The 15,509-nt window shown below is 50.2% G+C and overlaps 1 protein-coding gene across 3 annotated transcripts; it reads left to right on the top strand.

The window, feature by feature from the left end:
• The first annotated feature begins 611 nt into the window (after positions 1-611).
• SNX11 (sorting nexin 11) lies at positions 612-9,319 on the top strand. 3 transcript variants are annotated; one of them, XM_061391507.1, is made up of 7 exons: positions 612-882; positions 4,307-4,361; positions 4,804-4,890; positions 5,185-5,285; positions 6,541-6,636; positions 6,848-7,060; positions 7,797-9,319. In XM_061391507.1, the coding sequence occupies exons 2-7, from the start codon at positions 4,320-4,322 to the stop codon at positions 8,068-8,070; spliced, it is 813 nt and encodes a 270-aa protein (XP_061247491.1). In that variant the 5' UTR covers positions 612-882; positions 4,307-4,319; the 3' UTR covers positions 8,071-9,319. The 3 variants fall into 3 exon arrangements, with proteins under 3 accessions (XP_061247491.1, XP_061247492.1, XP_061247489.1); XM_061391505.1 differs by lacking the exon at positions 612-882 and adding an exon at positions 3,117-3,140; XM_061391508.1 differs by lacking the exon at positions 4,804-4,890 and having other exon boundaries at positions 785-882.
• Positions 9,320-15,509: the final 6,190 nt, after the last annotated feature.

Genomic DNA, 15,509 nt, shown 5'->3' with positions numbered 1-15,509 from the left:
TGCTTTAAGTGCACCTTACGTTCTGAGCTATCTCCACTTTATAGAAGAGGAAACTAAGACAAAGATTTAAGACCAGTTTAGGGCCACAAGGTCACTGCAGTGCCCAGATCTTCTAACTCCAGAGCTTGTATTTGTGACTGTAACTTTTCCCTTGAAATTAACCTTTGCTAAGACATTTCAACAGTATTAAAAAAAAATCTTCATCATAGTCAACGGATTCTTCCTTCTTTACTGACTAGCTGCGCGATCCTTCCTTACGTTTGTCTCTCAAGTGAACGAACTTGCAGTGTTTGCAAGATTGTCCGCAGTTCGGCTTTCGCTAGGACAATCGAGTTTTCGAATCTGAGTGGGCGACCCCTTGATAATTCCGCCGGGGAACCGAAACCTACAGAGTTCAAACGGGCACCCTCTCCAGACTGAGAGAGGCTCCCACGTTCCTGATTCTCCCACGCTCAGCACCGCTGACTAACCCTCACACCTCTCGGCTCCTGGACCCACTTTTGGACAGTCAGGTACGCTTCTTGGCTACTGATTGGCTGCGCTTAACAACAATGGGCGGGACGCGGCTCCGGATTGGACGTCAGAGCCCCTTCTCCTCCCCTCGCTCTCGTCCCCCAAGCAGCGCCCCAAGAGAGAGGTGCGGGATCCAGATTCCAGCCAGGGCCTGGGCGGTGCGGAGTGCGCCGCCGCGAGAGGTGCTTGTCGCTAAGAGCCAGGGCCTGCGAGGGCGGGGCGCCCTGGGCACCAGGGATTGGCGTGCCTGCAGCCTTCTCCCGTCGTGCACCGGGGCGCCGGCCGCTCACCCGGAAGGAGAACCTGGGACTCTTTACTATATGGTGGGGCGCTGGCGGTGTCGCTGTGGGGAGTGGGCGCTGCTCTCAGGTGAGGGGGCGTGGACGGGTTCGCGGGGGGTGGGTGCTACTCTCTGGTAAGGGCCATGGGTTTGAGCGTCAGCAGTGGTGCTTGAGGTGGGGACCTTGCTGGACATCCTAGGAAAGGAGCAGCTTCACCTCCCGGGATGAAGATGGGTGCTTGGTCCGGATCCAAGGAAGGAAACCTGGCTTTCCATTTAGTTTTATAAAATATATAAAGCATCTTTCCTTCCCACTCCCCAAGCTTAGTAGGCAAAGAGGAATAAGGACCACGTCGTCCTTTGGCTCCTTGTTCGTAAGGAATACAGGAGTTTGCTACGTTGACCCAAGCGCTGGGACTAGGAGTAATGGCAAGTATTCTACTGGGACACAGGAGGCTCTTGCGCTGGATTGTGGTTGCCTTTGTTACTTAGCTGGAAGTAGAAGGAGGGGCAAGTTACAGATGAACAAAAGGATGGAGCAGAGCTGCTTGGCTGAGAACGGGCAGATGTTGGTCAGACCTGGGGAGCTACTTCTGCTACTTGTGGGTGTTTCAGAAGGAGAGCTTTCTGAGTTGCTATCCGGCACCAAGGGCTGAAGAATGAGCAAGAAGGGATGGGAGTCTCGGCGGCTTATATACTTTTATCACCGGATTTGTTTTTTTTTAACATGCCTCTTGAAGTTTTAGAAAGTATTGAAGTATTAGTTTAAATGGGAGTGAAAATTGTGGAGCTAAAGCTTTGACTTTCTGCCTGGAATTGTTTAGACACTTACAGGTTGCTTTATAAATAGAAAGCAACTGGATTTTCCCCGGAGATACTGGTGCTGGTACAGGTGGAGAAAATAAACTTCAGACGTGATTGAAAGGGCCCAGGAAATGTAGTTGGCGCTGCACAAGTAGCTGAGAGGGCCACTGACTATCCTTAGTTGCATGACACACGGATCCATCTTCCAGATCATAGAGCTAAGATTAAGAGCTTCCCCTTTTTCCCCCAAGGGCAGAAATGCCTCATTTCCTCCTGAGGAGCGGGGTCTACAGGGAGGAAGCTGATAGAGAATAGTAGTTGCTAGAAATTAGTCCTTGAAGTCTAGGTTTTTGTGTTTGTCCAGTGTTTTTAAGGAAAGTTACATTGGAAGCTTTCTAAGTGCCCTTTAATCTTAGGGTTAGTGAAGTCGCTCAGTCGTGTCCAACTCTTTGCAACCCCATGGACTGTAGCCCACCAGGCTCCTCCATCCATAAAATTTTCTAGGCCAGAGTAGTGGAGTGGGTTGCCATTTCCTTCTCCAAATTTTAGGGTTAAGTGTATAGCATCTTGGGGGTCCTTGGATTTTTTCCCCCTCCTCGGATATTTTTTAAGCCAGTTTATAGCTGTTTGTTTCTAAGTGGTGTGAGTCCCAAAAGAAAGGAGAGATACTTGCTCTCGGCCCTTGGCTCACTCTTCTTGAGCCTGAGAGTGATGACCATTTAGTTACTGAATTATGGTCCTGAATTTGGCAAACTTTTCAAGGCCCTGGAGATTCGTGAGCTTCACTTAGTGTGTGGATTGCCTTATTGTCATCTTTCTTGCCCTTACTTTTGTGGAAAGACACTTCGGTGTATTTAATTTTGCTCCTGTTCTGGGAATATACCAAATGCCTGAAATGAGAAGAGAAAGAAACTTTTTTGTTTTAATCTGAGGAGATTAATTGTTCACAGTGAGTCAACCTGATCCCTTTGGTTACAGCAGTTAGACTGCTTACATCCAGGATGTAATACATGAGTTGTTATGGAATTGGATTTCCCACTTCTCAGTTCAGGGCCTTTGTGTAGTGACCACATCAGATGAAAAGTCAGAGTGTCAGCAAGTGTACTACTTAATATGGCACTGCAGTCACAGCGTTTCCGGTTTGCTGGGCTGTATAGCCGGGATTTGTCCTATATCATGCAGCTTCATCTCTGCATGCAGTGTCTGTGTGTGGAGAGACCTTCTGGTATTCTAGAAAAGATTGGGAAAGCTGTGTGCCCTGCTAATTTTGTGGTGTAAACGACTTCCTCTCCTCCTGAAATGTTAGCCTTGTGTTAGCACAACATAAAGTAGAAGGAAACTCATTACATGCTCTTCTAATGGTAAAGCAGAACTAATAAGAGAATGTGTTTAAAATTAATTGTGGGACTGTAAAAATGAGTGGGTGTGTGAATGGGCAGGGGGGGAGGACAGGGAGAGCTTAGAGATAGTCTCATTTTCCCAGGAGCCAGCCTGGATCATTTGTTGGCAGTACATATTGGCTGAAGTCAGTTTTCATTTCAAGGTAAATTGGAAAGGGAAATTAAACCTTATTGTTCCGCTCTTAAGAGAGGAGAAGGGGGTGGAGGCAGCAGCCAGAGTGGATGCTGTTGAAGTGGTTCTAGGAGTAACAAGATTAGTGCTGTATTTTAACAGAAGGTGACATCATGGGCCCCTTTGGACTTGAGTAACCCTGTGCCTCAGCCTTCATGGTCCCCTTGTTGGAGTGGGCGATGTTGCTGCGCATGTAAACTGCCACATTGGGGGAAATCAGTGGCTTAGGCTTTAATGAATCTTTGCAAAGGAGCGGAAAACATCCTGAATCGACCTGTGCACCTCTGGGGTGCTTGGGCAGAGGTACAAACCGCATGTCGAGAGGAAATGATTAGAACCATTGGCTTGGGTTCTGGAAATGGAATTAGCTAAGAGAAGGTCACAACTGGGCAACCCGCTCAGGTGCCCCCGGAACTCTCCAACTCAGATCTGCCTCTGGGGTCCTGAGTGTGCTTAAGCAAGACAAAGGGAGACAGGAGCCTCGGCGTTTGTGGGGTTTTGGTTTTCTCTAGACAGCCAGGAGGGGGCGGTGTTAGGCTCAGTTAGAGAGCTGTGCTGTGTGGGTCCAGCAATTCTCAGGCAGAAAGGTTTTACAGCTCAGCCTGCCCGTTCTGGCCGCCTCAGGTGACATTGTTGACCTGAACTTGTTTTGGCTAGAGGTGGCCCCTGATTCAGAGTCCCTGCCATGGTCTGAGAAGGAAGGTAAATCCCTCAGGGCTTTTAGCTTGGCCCCCAACTCATGAGTGTGTGGGGGCTCCCTCAAAAGCTCAGCAGGTAAAGAATCCTCTTGCAACAGGAGACGGGGGTTTGATCCCTGGGTTGGGAAGATCCCCTGGAGAGGGGAATGGCAGCCTGCTCCAGTGTCCCTGCCTGGAAAACCCCAGGGACAGAGAAAATGGGCTAATGGGCTACAGTCCAAAGGGTTGCAGAGTCTGACATGACTGAGCGACTGTGTGCAGTAGCTCGTGTGGGTGGATTTTTTTGCTTCCTCTTAAATTTTACACAAGAACAAAAAAAGTTGCCTGGATTTCCCCAGGGGGGTCGCTTAAAAATTTTCAGGGTTTTGCCCTGGCAAAGAGAGGTGAGAGTAGATGCATACTAACAGAGATTGATCCTGTATCTCCTGTCTCTCATCAGATGTTTCCTTCCAATGGGCTTTTGGTGTAGGATGTTGGAGAACCAAGAGCAGGAGGTAAGCATATGATTTCCGGGGAACATCTGGCTGAAAGCTTGAGGGGCTCTGGGAGATCCAGATACTGCTCAGTGGTGGTGTTCTGACAGTGATGCCTTAGTGGTTCTGATGTGCTCAGAGTCAAGCGAGAAGAGGGAAATCAGTAGTGAAGGCATGACTGAGAAATGAGGTTCCCTTTCCACTAGCTTTCTATTCATCGGAAGGCGCTAGAACGTAAGCTTTGTGAGGGCAAGGATTTTTGTCTCTTGTCCTTGTTCTGCCCCCAGTGCCTTAGCATGGTACCTGCCACATAGAGGGTGGTCAATAAATATTTGCTGAACTGAATGAATAAATGAGCAGAGGAGTGAAAGCTGGCGTTGAGTGGAGTACTCTGGCCGCCGTGTGTTGGAACCACCTCAGCGTGTGGCTGCGCTGAAGCTGAAGGAGCGTTTCTTACCTCTAGGAGGTGATCACTGTGCGTGTTCAGGACCCCCGCGTGCAGAATGAGGGCTCCTGGAATTCTTATGTGGATTATAAGATATTCCTTCATGTAAGTGTATCTGACTTTGATATTGGGATCAATATACCTTTCAGGGCTGAGGGCCAGTCCTAAGCAGAACCTGTTTCTGGAGGTATTGACAGAAGAAAAGAAAGGAGGAGAGGAAAGAGAGCCTGGGGTCCGCCTGAGTTGTCTTCAGGCTGCTGGGTGGCACTGTGCTCTGCTTGGATCCCCTTGACTGGGACTGTGGCCTGGTGACTTGAGTCCTTGGTGAGAGGGATGACGGGGAGTTCGTGTAAACTTGGGCTTTTCCACCAAACCCTTTTCACATGCTTTCTCCTGTAGACCAACAGCAAGGCCTTTACCGCCAAGACGTCCTGTGTGCGCCGCCGCTACCGGGAGTTTGTGTGGCTGAGAAAGCAGCTCCAGAGAAATGCGGGTTTAGTGTGAGTTCTTTTACTTCCTTCTTGGGTCCAAGGCCGGCTTCTTAGGTTCTTCCTTGGCAACTGGAGTTTACAATGAAGAAAACTGGGCAGAGGTACTAAGGTCGCTGAGAAATGTGTTCTTAAATTATGTTTTCAAGTCAGTGAAAAAAAGTAACGACAGAGTTCTCATTTCTAATATTTTGACCTAACAAAGCCAAACAAATCTAAAGAACGTTTTTCTTTTTTATGTGCATAGGGCTAAACAGAGGTACTGCTGGCTGTGTAAATGTGCTTCACTGGTTATCAGGAACTTTTAGCACCTGGACTAATTTGATGGTGTTCCAGTCCGTTTGATATGTAAAAATTGTGATTTTTCTTTTTTCCCCGTCTTCTTTTTTGTGTAGAGACCTTTATCCAGAGTTACAACAGACTGAGAGCCTTAGGACAGGCACTATTGCTCACTCCTCACCTACACGCTGCAGATAAGCCCTAAAACTGGAGGCAGTTTATGACAGTGATTCCAGCACAGTGTGGTTACTGAGTGCTGTGGTGACTTTGTTAATGACCTAGCCAGTTAGGTAACCTGTGGGATTGATGAGGCCACCGTCATGAGTCAGGCCCTCGTAAGCCAGTCGGAACTTCCTCTGAACAGATCCTGCATCCTCTGGTCTGGCCTGCTATTTTAAAGCATGTGCCATGCCTCACAGGAGAGGCGAGGGAGGCTGGAAGAGTTTGTGGATGAGTTGCTGCAACCTGACTACTTTTAGAAAATTCCAAACATGATCTTTCGGGACTGGAGATGGTAGCCTTAATTTACACACAAGGACCCAGCATCCTCCATGTCTCCATGTCCAAGTTTCTTCCTTTTGAAATAGTAGTTGATGGTGGGAGTGGGTTCTGTAAACAGTGGAGTCTAGCAGCATGGAGTTCGTAAGGCCCAGGCTTGGTTCACACGCCAGCTCTGCTGCTTGCTTACTAGCTGTGTGGCATGGGGAAATCTACTCAACTTCTGTATTTCCTTACCATTAAAACGGGTATGCTGACATCCTTCTCACAGGGTTTTGAGGAGGGTAAATGAAGTAAGGTTTGTAAACGTTTAGCACAGTGCCTGAAAACAGGCGTGTCATCAGTCGGTGTTAGCCCTCTGCCCCTGCCCACTTATCAAATGCTATTTGTGTTGATTTGTGTCTTTTCTTAGGGGATTTCCTTGATCAGGGACTGGAGTGACTGGGATATTACTTATCTTGGGTATGTGTTACGTTGTGTGACCCCACAGGCCGGTACCTGAACTTCCTGGGAAGTCAACCTTCTTTGGCAGCTCAGATGAGTTCATTGAGAAGCGAAGACAAGGTCTGCAGCACTTTCTTGAAAAGTGAGTGGACTTGGAGGGCTGGCACTTGCCTCTGGGGGGATGGCAGGGGTGTGTGTGCTATGCAGAATGGCCCCCAGGAGCACACAGGCATGTTTGTGTCAGATGCTCGTGCCCTCAGCACTCACTGGAGCCAGATGGCCTCAGAGGATGGGGCTGGGCCAGCTGCTGTGAGGGCTGACGCTCTGCGCTGTTCTGCCTTTGTCTGCCCCAGGGTCCTGCAGAGCGTGGTCCTCCTGTCAGACAGCCAGTTACACCTCTTCCTGCAAAGCCAGCTCTCAGTGCCTGAGATAGAAGCCTGTGTACAGGGCCGGAGCCCTGTGTCCGTTTCTGACGCCATTCTGCGCTACGCTATGTCCAACTGCGGCTGGGCCCAGGAAGAGAGACGGGGCTCCTCTCACCTGGCTGAAGGAGACCAGCCTAAGAGGTAACTGAATGCTCTTTTCTGAGACACCAGTGGCTAGGATTACTGTAACCTGGCCCGGTGAGGTGTCCATTGGTAGAGAAAGTAAGATGGCATTGGTGGCCTTTCAGGAGGGCCCCTGTCATCCTGTGCATGAGGGCCTTGGGTCTGTGCTGACTCGTCCCTGGGAGATGGCTCTCCTATTGCGAGCTGGGGAGAAAGAAGAAAAGGCTCTCTTATTTGTTTTGTTCTTTATCCTCTCCCCCAACCCCCGCTTTCCTTAGATGACAACTTTATTGAGATGTATTCATATACATAAAACTCCCCCTTTTATGTCCAGTTCAGTAGTTTTTGTCTAGTCACGAGGTCATGCAGCCATCCGTCATCACAGCCAGTTTTCGAACATTCTCATCAGCCCTAAAGAAACCTTGTGCCTATTAGCAGTGACTCCCACACTCCCCAGCCCCAAACCCTGGCCCTTGGTAACCACTGCCTGCTTCCCGTGTGTGTGTGGATTTGCCTTTTCTGGACATTTCACACAGATGGAGTCATCCATGTGGTCTTTTGTGGCAGACCTCTCTCACTTGGCACCGTTTCCCTGTGCGTCCGTGTGGCGGGGCATAGCAACACTGAGTTCCTTCCTGTGGCCAAATACTGTTTCCTTGTATGAATAGGCCTCCCTTGTTGTCCGTTCACTTGTCTTTGTTGATTTTTGTTTACCTGTTCATGCCCTCCTTTTCCCTTTCCCACTTTTTTCCAGTTGTTGCTTTCTCCCAAGACCCGGCAGGAGGAGCTCTCCCTCACCGCCTCCCGGGGAAGAAAAGGATCCGTTCGAGGTGTGGGCTCCTGTGGTTGACTCCGAGGCTCCTCCCTTGGAGAGCCCCACCCTCCCACCCACCTCCTCTCCATCGTGCTGTGGTTTTGCAAGACCTGACGAGGGACTCTCTGCTTCTCAGCCTGTGAGGAGGGTCCTGGGAGGGGACCGTGCTGTGCCTTTGGACCCTGGTCAGCTGGAAACAGTTTTGGAGAAGTGAGCTCTCCTCGGAGCTCTGGGTTCTGCTCTGAGGTGGATGAAGGCGATGCAGGCAGGGAGACTTGCTCAGGTGGGGTTAGGCACAGGCTGGTGGTGGGAGGCTGGTCTGCTTCCTGTTTTACCATGGCCTCTGCTCAAGTTGGCTCTGTGGAGATTGGTCATAACTCCTCAGGCTTCTTCGATAGGGATAAGACACTGTGCAGGTGTTTGTAAGTTAAGCACAAGACCCAGGAGTTGTTGGTTCTGAGCCAAACCCCATATTTACTCTCCTGGAAGCTGAATTTCTTTAGATGTCTGTTAATGGGTCCAGGAGCACTGACTCCGGTGACTGGTGGGGACCTGTAGGTGGCAGACTTTAAGCCGCCTTATCAGAGATCGCTCCAGCAGAAGTGCTTGTGTTTCTGTTGTGTCCTTGTGTTCCAACTGGCTGTTTTTGCTGAAGCCCCTGGAGCGCTGGTTTCTGGGAGGCTGGCCTCTTGCTACCTCCTCGCATGGACGGGGGGTGAATATTTTGTCTCCCACCTCCTTGCTTTTCCTCCACTCATAACCACTGAATGGAACGGTGCTGTGACTCCTGACACTGGGGTTTCCTGCGCATCCCAGGACCTCGGCCTGGCTGTATGGGGCCTGAGGCCTGTGAAATAGCTCGTGGCCATCCACAAAAGAGAAAGGTTTGGTCACAGCCAAAGGACAGGGAACGATTCAGGGGGCTTTGTTTTGGAAAAGATACCCTGGACTGTCCCTGCCTCTGTGGTTATAAAGCCGAGATGGACTGTCTTCTCTGCAGGGTTAGCTGAGCTCCTTTCTTGTTTGAATCCTTTTCTTCTCCCTTAGTAACAGCTCCCTTTCCCCAGGGCTTCAGCCACCACGTGTCCCTCTGCTGTGTTGCGGGAGGCCGTCTGTTCAGTCCAGTGGGGTGTGGGGGCTTTGTTTCTGTCTGGAGAGAGGGCTCTGGGGATGGAGATGAGAAACAACACGCCTTCCTTCAGACAATGAGGCGTCCTGCCCTCCTGCTGCCGTAATTCTCTCCTCTGAGAGCTGGAGCTGGAGGAGACGTGCCGCTGGCGTTCTGCTTATCTGCCCTGGCGTCTGTGTGTTTCTTCTCCATCTCGCCCGCCCCTCCCTCCCCTGGCCCCCGCACCCTGTCCGTGGGCTCTTCTACTACTCGCCTGTGCTGTGGGACTGTCATGGCATTTAGTTCAGAGTTGCGGGGCTTTGGCCTGAAATAAAATTCAAGTATTTAAGACTGTTGCTGCAGTTGGTGTCTAACAAGCAGTAGCAGTGGAGGAGGCATTGAGGGCTGGCGGTAGTCACTTTCATAAATCATGAATTTATCAGCGTGGAAATAATGGTTCAGAACTGTGCACGGCAGCTCTCCTGCGTTGTGTGCGCAGCTCAAGTTCACCACTGGAGAAAGGACTGTCTTCCAAAGAGGCAGGATCCAGCTCTTCTCACAGTGACGGGCATGAACCTTGTTAGGTATAATTTACCTGATGCTGCTTCCATCCTTGCAGCCTGTCTGAGGTGCCAGGTGCTGAAAGAGAAATAAAGTTTGTCAACAGGCAGATGCCGAGCCCTGGCTGGGACTCATCTCTCTTCTCTGCCTGCCTCCCCTGGGTCTCTCTTTTATATGATGCAGCAGAGCAAGGCGAGGAGAGAAAACCTACAGAGGCAAATCCAAAATGTCAAAAGAAGTTCATTTAAAAGGGGAAAAAAACTCCATACACAACCCTCACAAAAACCCGACAGATGCTAAGCTAATGGCATCCGCTCTGCCGATTGGTGGGGATGACTCATGAATATTAATGAGTCCAATGCTCCAAATGGTGCAGCTGTGAACCCAGCTGTGCTTGAAGCTCTCTGATCTCGAAACTTCCAGACAGGAGCCGGAGGTGGTCTGTGTCAATTCCCTACTCAGCCAAAAAACAGCAAGCTGGGGCGGCTTCTTCTGTTCACTCCTTTTCTTCCTGGAGTTGGTGCTCAGCAGCCAGTTCTGCCAGCAGGGTTGGCTGCTGGGACAGCAGGAGCCGGTCAAAGACACGGATGTGATTTTTCTGATTCCTGGCTTTTTTAATGATCCATTATCAGCAATGCATACAGCAGGACCTCAGTCAATCCAAGGCCAGGCGCCATCCCGCCACTGTCTTTTGCAGAGTTGAGTGTAGGCCATGGAAGGAGATGTCCTAATGGGGGAGAGTTTTTCTAGTAACGTGGGCCTAGAGTTACCAGAAAAGCAGCAGAGATGGGTTTTCCTCCCCGTCTCGGCAGTGCCGTCTGCTGCTCTCCCATCTTGCTCTGTCCCGCCGTGTGCGTGGTTGCCGCCATGGCTGATAGCCTCGGTAGGGAGGACGGAGAGCTACTGGGGGCAGTGGCCTGCTGAGCTGTTTTGTAGAATGGAAATATATTTTCGTTAGAATTTGGGTTTGAGGTAGGTTCTGTGTCTGACTTACAGTCACTGTACTAATTTTATTTTTTGCCTATGTCGCTCAGCATGTGGGACCTTAGTTCCCTGACCAGGGATTGAACCCTTGTCCCCTAGAGTGAAAGCACAGAGTCCTAATCACTGGACTTTCAGGGAAGCCCCTTGTCATCTTTCTTCTGACAGTTACTTACGTGGCCCAAGTCTATTCGTCTCCTGTAACACCGGATAAGTGATCCTAAAGTCATAAATTTCCTTTTGTTTGGTGGGAGGAAGTGTGTGTGTGTGTGTGTGTGTGTGTGTGTGTGTGTGTAGGAGGAGGTGGGGTGTGAAAATGAGTTTCATACACATTGTTTATTTGACTACGGTGTGTGTGTGTGTGTGTGTGTGTGTGTGTGTGTGTGTAGGAGGAGGTGGGGTGTGAAAATGAGTTTCATACACATTGTTTATTTGACCACGGTGCCCAGTGAGGAGGGGGCAGGGGAAGTATGACCCTTATTTTCTAGCTTGAGGAAACTGAGCTGATCATGGTTTTTAAAAAGTATGTTTCAGGTAGAACTGTGGGAAGAGAACTCTGGGAAGAGATACTTCCCAACTTCTGTAAAACAAGATTTTTTTTTCCCAAAAAAAAATCTTGAAAAGAAAAGCTGGGGACTTCCCTGGTGGTCCAGTGGCTGAGACTCCATGCTCCCAATGCAGGGGGCCCAGGTTCAATCCCTGGTCAGGGAACTAGAACCCACATACCGCAGCTAAGAGTTTGCATGCTGCGACTAAAGATCTCACGTGCAGCAGTGAAGATGGGACACCTTGTGTGTGGTACGGCCAAAAACAGGGGTAACTAAGCCCCCACTGTTCAAGGAGAAAAAACTCCCCCGCAGAGCTTTTCAGAGTTGTTCTCAGAAATCCTCCGCAGCCGAGGTTTGCTCGCCGCTGAGGCCCTAGAGCTACACCGCCGAGCCCCAGGTGCCTCGTACCCACCCCCGTAGCTTTGCTTAGGAGGCGATCGTGACTTTACCAGTCTGACTGGACAGTGAGTTTAGTCCCATGATGTGAGTTTGTTTACATGCTCTTGCTGAATATTCTTAACACCCCAGGAGTGGGAGGGCAGTGGACTGGGAGGATGCGAGGTTGAAGGTGGGAATGGAAACCGCTCAGCTCCTGGCCTGCCTCCCAGGGACATCCCACTAGGCTGGAGGGGCTTCTGCAGATTTATGTGTGAGCAGCCAACTGAGGTACAGCTGAAGCCAAGCTGAAGACCCCTGCAGGGCAAGCTCGGGACGCCTGGGCACTGATCCTCAGCCACCTCCCCAGGCGGCCTTCTGCCAGCAGGGACCGGCTCTGTAGGGGGACTGTCACCTGGCTCGAGGTAACCTTTCTTTGAGCTGGGGATGAGTGTCCCTCTTCCTGCTCTGTGTACAACTGCACCTTCTTTGCTGAGGGGTTTTTCAGTCTGCTGTGGAAACCCCCCTGCCCCAGCTCGTTCTCGCATCTTCATCCGCCCTAGCTCTTCTCTCCAAGGAACAGTTGTCAGCTGCTGCAGTGACCAGGTGGGCATTGGGCTCACCAGCGTGGCAGCGGGAGAAGTAACCCAGGAGGACAACCACTTCGCCCTCAGTAACGGCTGGATTTGGAGCTGGAAGGCTGGAACCTCAAACCTCAAGATCGATAAACTTGGACTGTTTATGCTCAAAATGATGAAAAGGGCCACATTTGTAGGAGACAGTGCACCTGACTCTGAGCAGAGTCAGTTTGCTTCCTTCCGTTCAGGGGAGACCGGGTCCACTTCCACCAGCAAAGGAGGGAACAAGGGCCCTGACACAGCAGGGAGGGAGGTGTGACTCTTAAGCGGAGATGGTGAAGCGACTGAGAATAAGGGACCACCCGAACGCCGTCAAGGGCTTCTCCCCTGGGAGGGCAGGCTCACTCGATGCTTCTTTGATCTGTGGATTAACATTTCTCACCTGCGGCTGTCAAGTCCTTCCTATTTTCAGCCTGCTCGACTTCTTCTTTCAAACAGCCTTTCGAAGGGGCCAGCTAGTTAGAGCCTTTTTGTGTGTGTTTAAGTTCTTTAGGCTTTTAAGTGCTCTAGCCCGGTGTGTGTCCCTTCCCCTGGTGGCCTGGTTGGCGTGGGAAATCAGGCCCATCAGCAGCCTGACCCGAATCCCTCCAGCAGAAGGCCAAGAATAGTGAGAGCCTGCAGTGGTTTGTTGGAGGCAATGTAACCTGCCTGCTGTAAGCTACAAGACTTAGATATATTCTGCCAATTAGGGCACATCTGTTAGCAGTGCTGAAAGGCAGGCACTGTCTCTTTAAGAGCCATCCCACTCCTCTCCTTGAGTGATGAGGGCTGGGAACACAAGGGAGTCAGATGCTGATTAAACAGTCCTACTGCCGAGCTCTGTTAGAAAATTACTGTAATTATGATCTAGTCCCAGCAGAGGGATGAGTTCCAATCCTGCTAATAACCCTTCCAGGTGCCTCAGATTCGGGACCCATGGGAGGCCGCACGGACAGCGCTCTGGCTGGCCCTTCGGTCTGCCCTCTTCAGGCAGAGACAAAGATCCTGGACCCCTCATCTTCTTTTGGCCTCCTGAGAAAGTGATGGGTTTTGGTTGTGTTTTTATTTTTTGATTCTTGACAGAGCTCCTGGGAGCCATTCTGTAAGAGAGGACTTTCCCCTAAACTAGCACGAAGGATCAGGAAAATCACAGCCTTAAGATGACTGTCCTGACCCCCAGACTCTGCCCAGGATGAGCAGTTAGCACCGCACCAGCCCCAGACCAAGCACAAGGATCCAGCATGGGCCCTTGCACCACGGCGGTTTCTATGCTGGTACTGGGAACCTGGGCTTCTTGCCCCAAAATAGTACACAGGGTTAAAGTTCAGTCCTGATTGAGACTTTCAGGGCACCCCTTCTAGGTTTCTGCTACAGAAACAGGAAAAAGGATAGTTACTACGGGGCTCACTGTGGTGCAGCTCTCTGAATCGGAAAGCGCCAGTTTATTCTTTTGAGAACGTCACTCTTGTGGTACGGTTCCGCGGCAGTGCCGGTGAGCAGATCTTCATGTTCCTGTTGAACATGGGGGCTGGCTTGCTGGTTCTTAAACCCTGAAGAATTCATGACAGTTATACTCTGTCCTTCCAACTTCCTAAGCCTCTCCCTGTCACTAATGTAGTGGCTAAAGTGCAGACTTATAGAAGACAAGGCAGTTTCTCTTACTTGGACCTAGGCACATCCATAGGCCCCTAGACAATGGTCCTCCACCGGGATGGTTTTGTTCCCAGGGCACATCTGACAATGTCTAGAGACACTTCTGTCAGAAAGGGTGGAGGGTGCTGGGGGGATCAGTACTGGCATCTAGTGGGTAGAGGCCAGATGCTGCTGGACATTCGACAGGCCCCAAACATAAATGATCTGGCCCCAATGTCACCAGTGCCATGCGGAGAAGCCCGGAATCAACAGAATGAAGCGGTAGGTGCTCAGTGCCCTCCCCTCCCGCGCCTCCACTGCACTGCTTTGGAGATGTGGAAGAGGTGATCCCAAATCTCCAGATGCCAGGTGCTTTCTTGGAGGTGGAATGTATTAATGATAGGCTGAGCAGGGTGCCCACCATGGGTGGCATCCAGGAAATGTAGGTGGTGTGCATGTGCCATCTTGGTGATTCAGGGCAGAGCAATGCCCGTGCCTGACTGGTTCAAAGGGAGGTGTTTGTAGCCTGTTTGCTGTTCCATGATCGCATGTGGGGGATAAAAGGTGCCCAGCTGCTCGCTGTCAGGCTGAGAGGATCTGCAGTGGAACCAGATGCCTTCTTTGAGGACCTGCACTAGAAACCTCTTGGAACTCACTCCCATCGTGGGAGGCAAGGAAGTGGCATACTATTGCCCGGTGCCACAAAATGCTTCCCTCAGTGGCACTCTGCCAGGTGGTGGGGTGGCAGGCGGTGATGGGCCCCGTGAGGCAGTGAACACACAGCTGCCGACGGCTGGCCACTGCCGTGAGCAGCTTGATGCCAGAGACACCAGGCCTCTCAGAACAGCCTGGGCATCAGGAAATGAGAGCCTAGTTGGCAGTGTTTGCCTAGGGGCCAGGCCTGCAGGGGAGAGGGTACAAGCATTGTACCAGGAGAACCAGTTCATCTCTCTCTCTGCTGCCCACTCCCCTGGTGACTAGATAACCTAGGCATATTGGCATATTGGCATATTTTTAGGACGACCACTCATCCCTGTTTACACCTACGATTCTGGCATCCTTATTAGTAATGCCCCCTTTCATTTCCAAAAAAAGTCACTATTTAGAAAATAAATTATATAGTCTATTAATTGTACTTTAGTTTCCTCAAATACTATACTTTTTTAGGGGTGGGGGCGTTATATTTAGAAAGGATTTTGGTACAAAATGGGCCACATCTTAAAATATATCATTAATTGAATCCCAAGAGTCGCAAAAGGGTAGTCAGTTTATACTAACTTAAAAAAAATCCAAAAACACAAACATGTTTTTTCAGCAGTTAATTTTTGATAGGAAAACAGGGAGAATTAATTTAAGTCCCTTGAAGAAGAAAAATCTCTTTTTAGTTTTAAGTTTCAAGCTTCCTGCCCAAGCTCTGTAAATTCTAATGGGAAATGAAATAGCTGGGCAGAAGAGAAGGGAAGCGAGGGACTAGGGTAATCCACAAATGAGAAAATTAGTTTGAGTCACTGGGCTGTGTAACAGGGATAATCCTCTATGTAGACGGCTGCTTTTTCTAAAGTCAGCTCTACAGAGTCTGCTGGTGCTCTGGGAATTAGCAAGTCAGTGCCACTCAAGATTTATCCTCCCAGAGTCGCTCCTGGTGGGGAGACCGCAGGGAGAGTTTCCTTTCGGCCATAGATTAAAGCTCCTCTGTCCCTGGTATCCAGGAGTTTTGTTCTCAAGATGAGAAGGGGAAAAAGAAAACATATGAACATACGTTCGTTTATTTTCTTTCTTTTCTTCCTTCCACTCCCTCATTCTCAGACTGACTTATAAAAGCAGGACTGTC

This window comes from Bos javanicus, chromosome 19, assembly GCF_032452875.1.
Source record: "Bos javanicus breed banteng chromosome 19, ARS-OSU_banteng_1.0, whole genome shotgun sequence".
Classification (NCBI taxonomy): Eukaryota; Metazoa; Chordata; class Mammalia; order Artiodactyla; family Bovidae; genus Bos; species Bos javanicus.
This window is presented reverse-complemented; position numbering and strand designations above follow the sequence as displayed.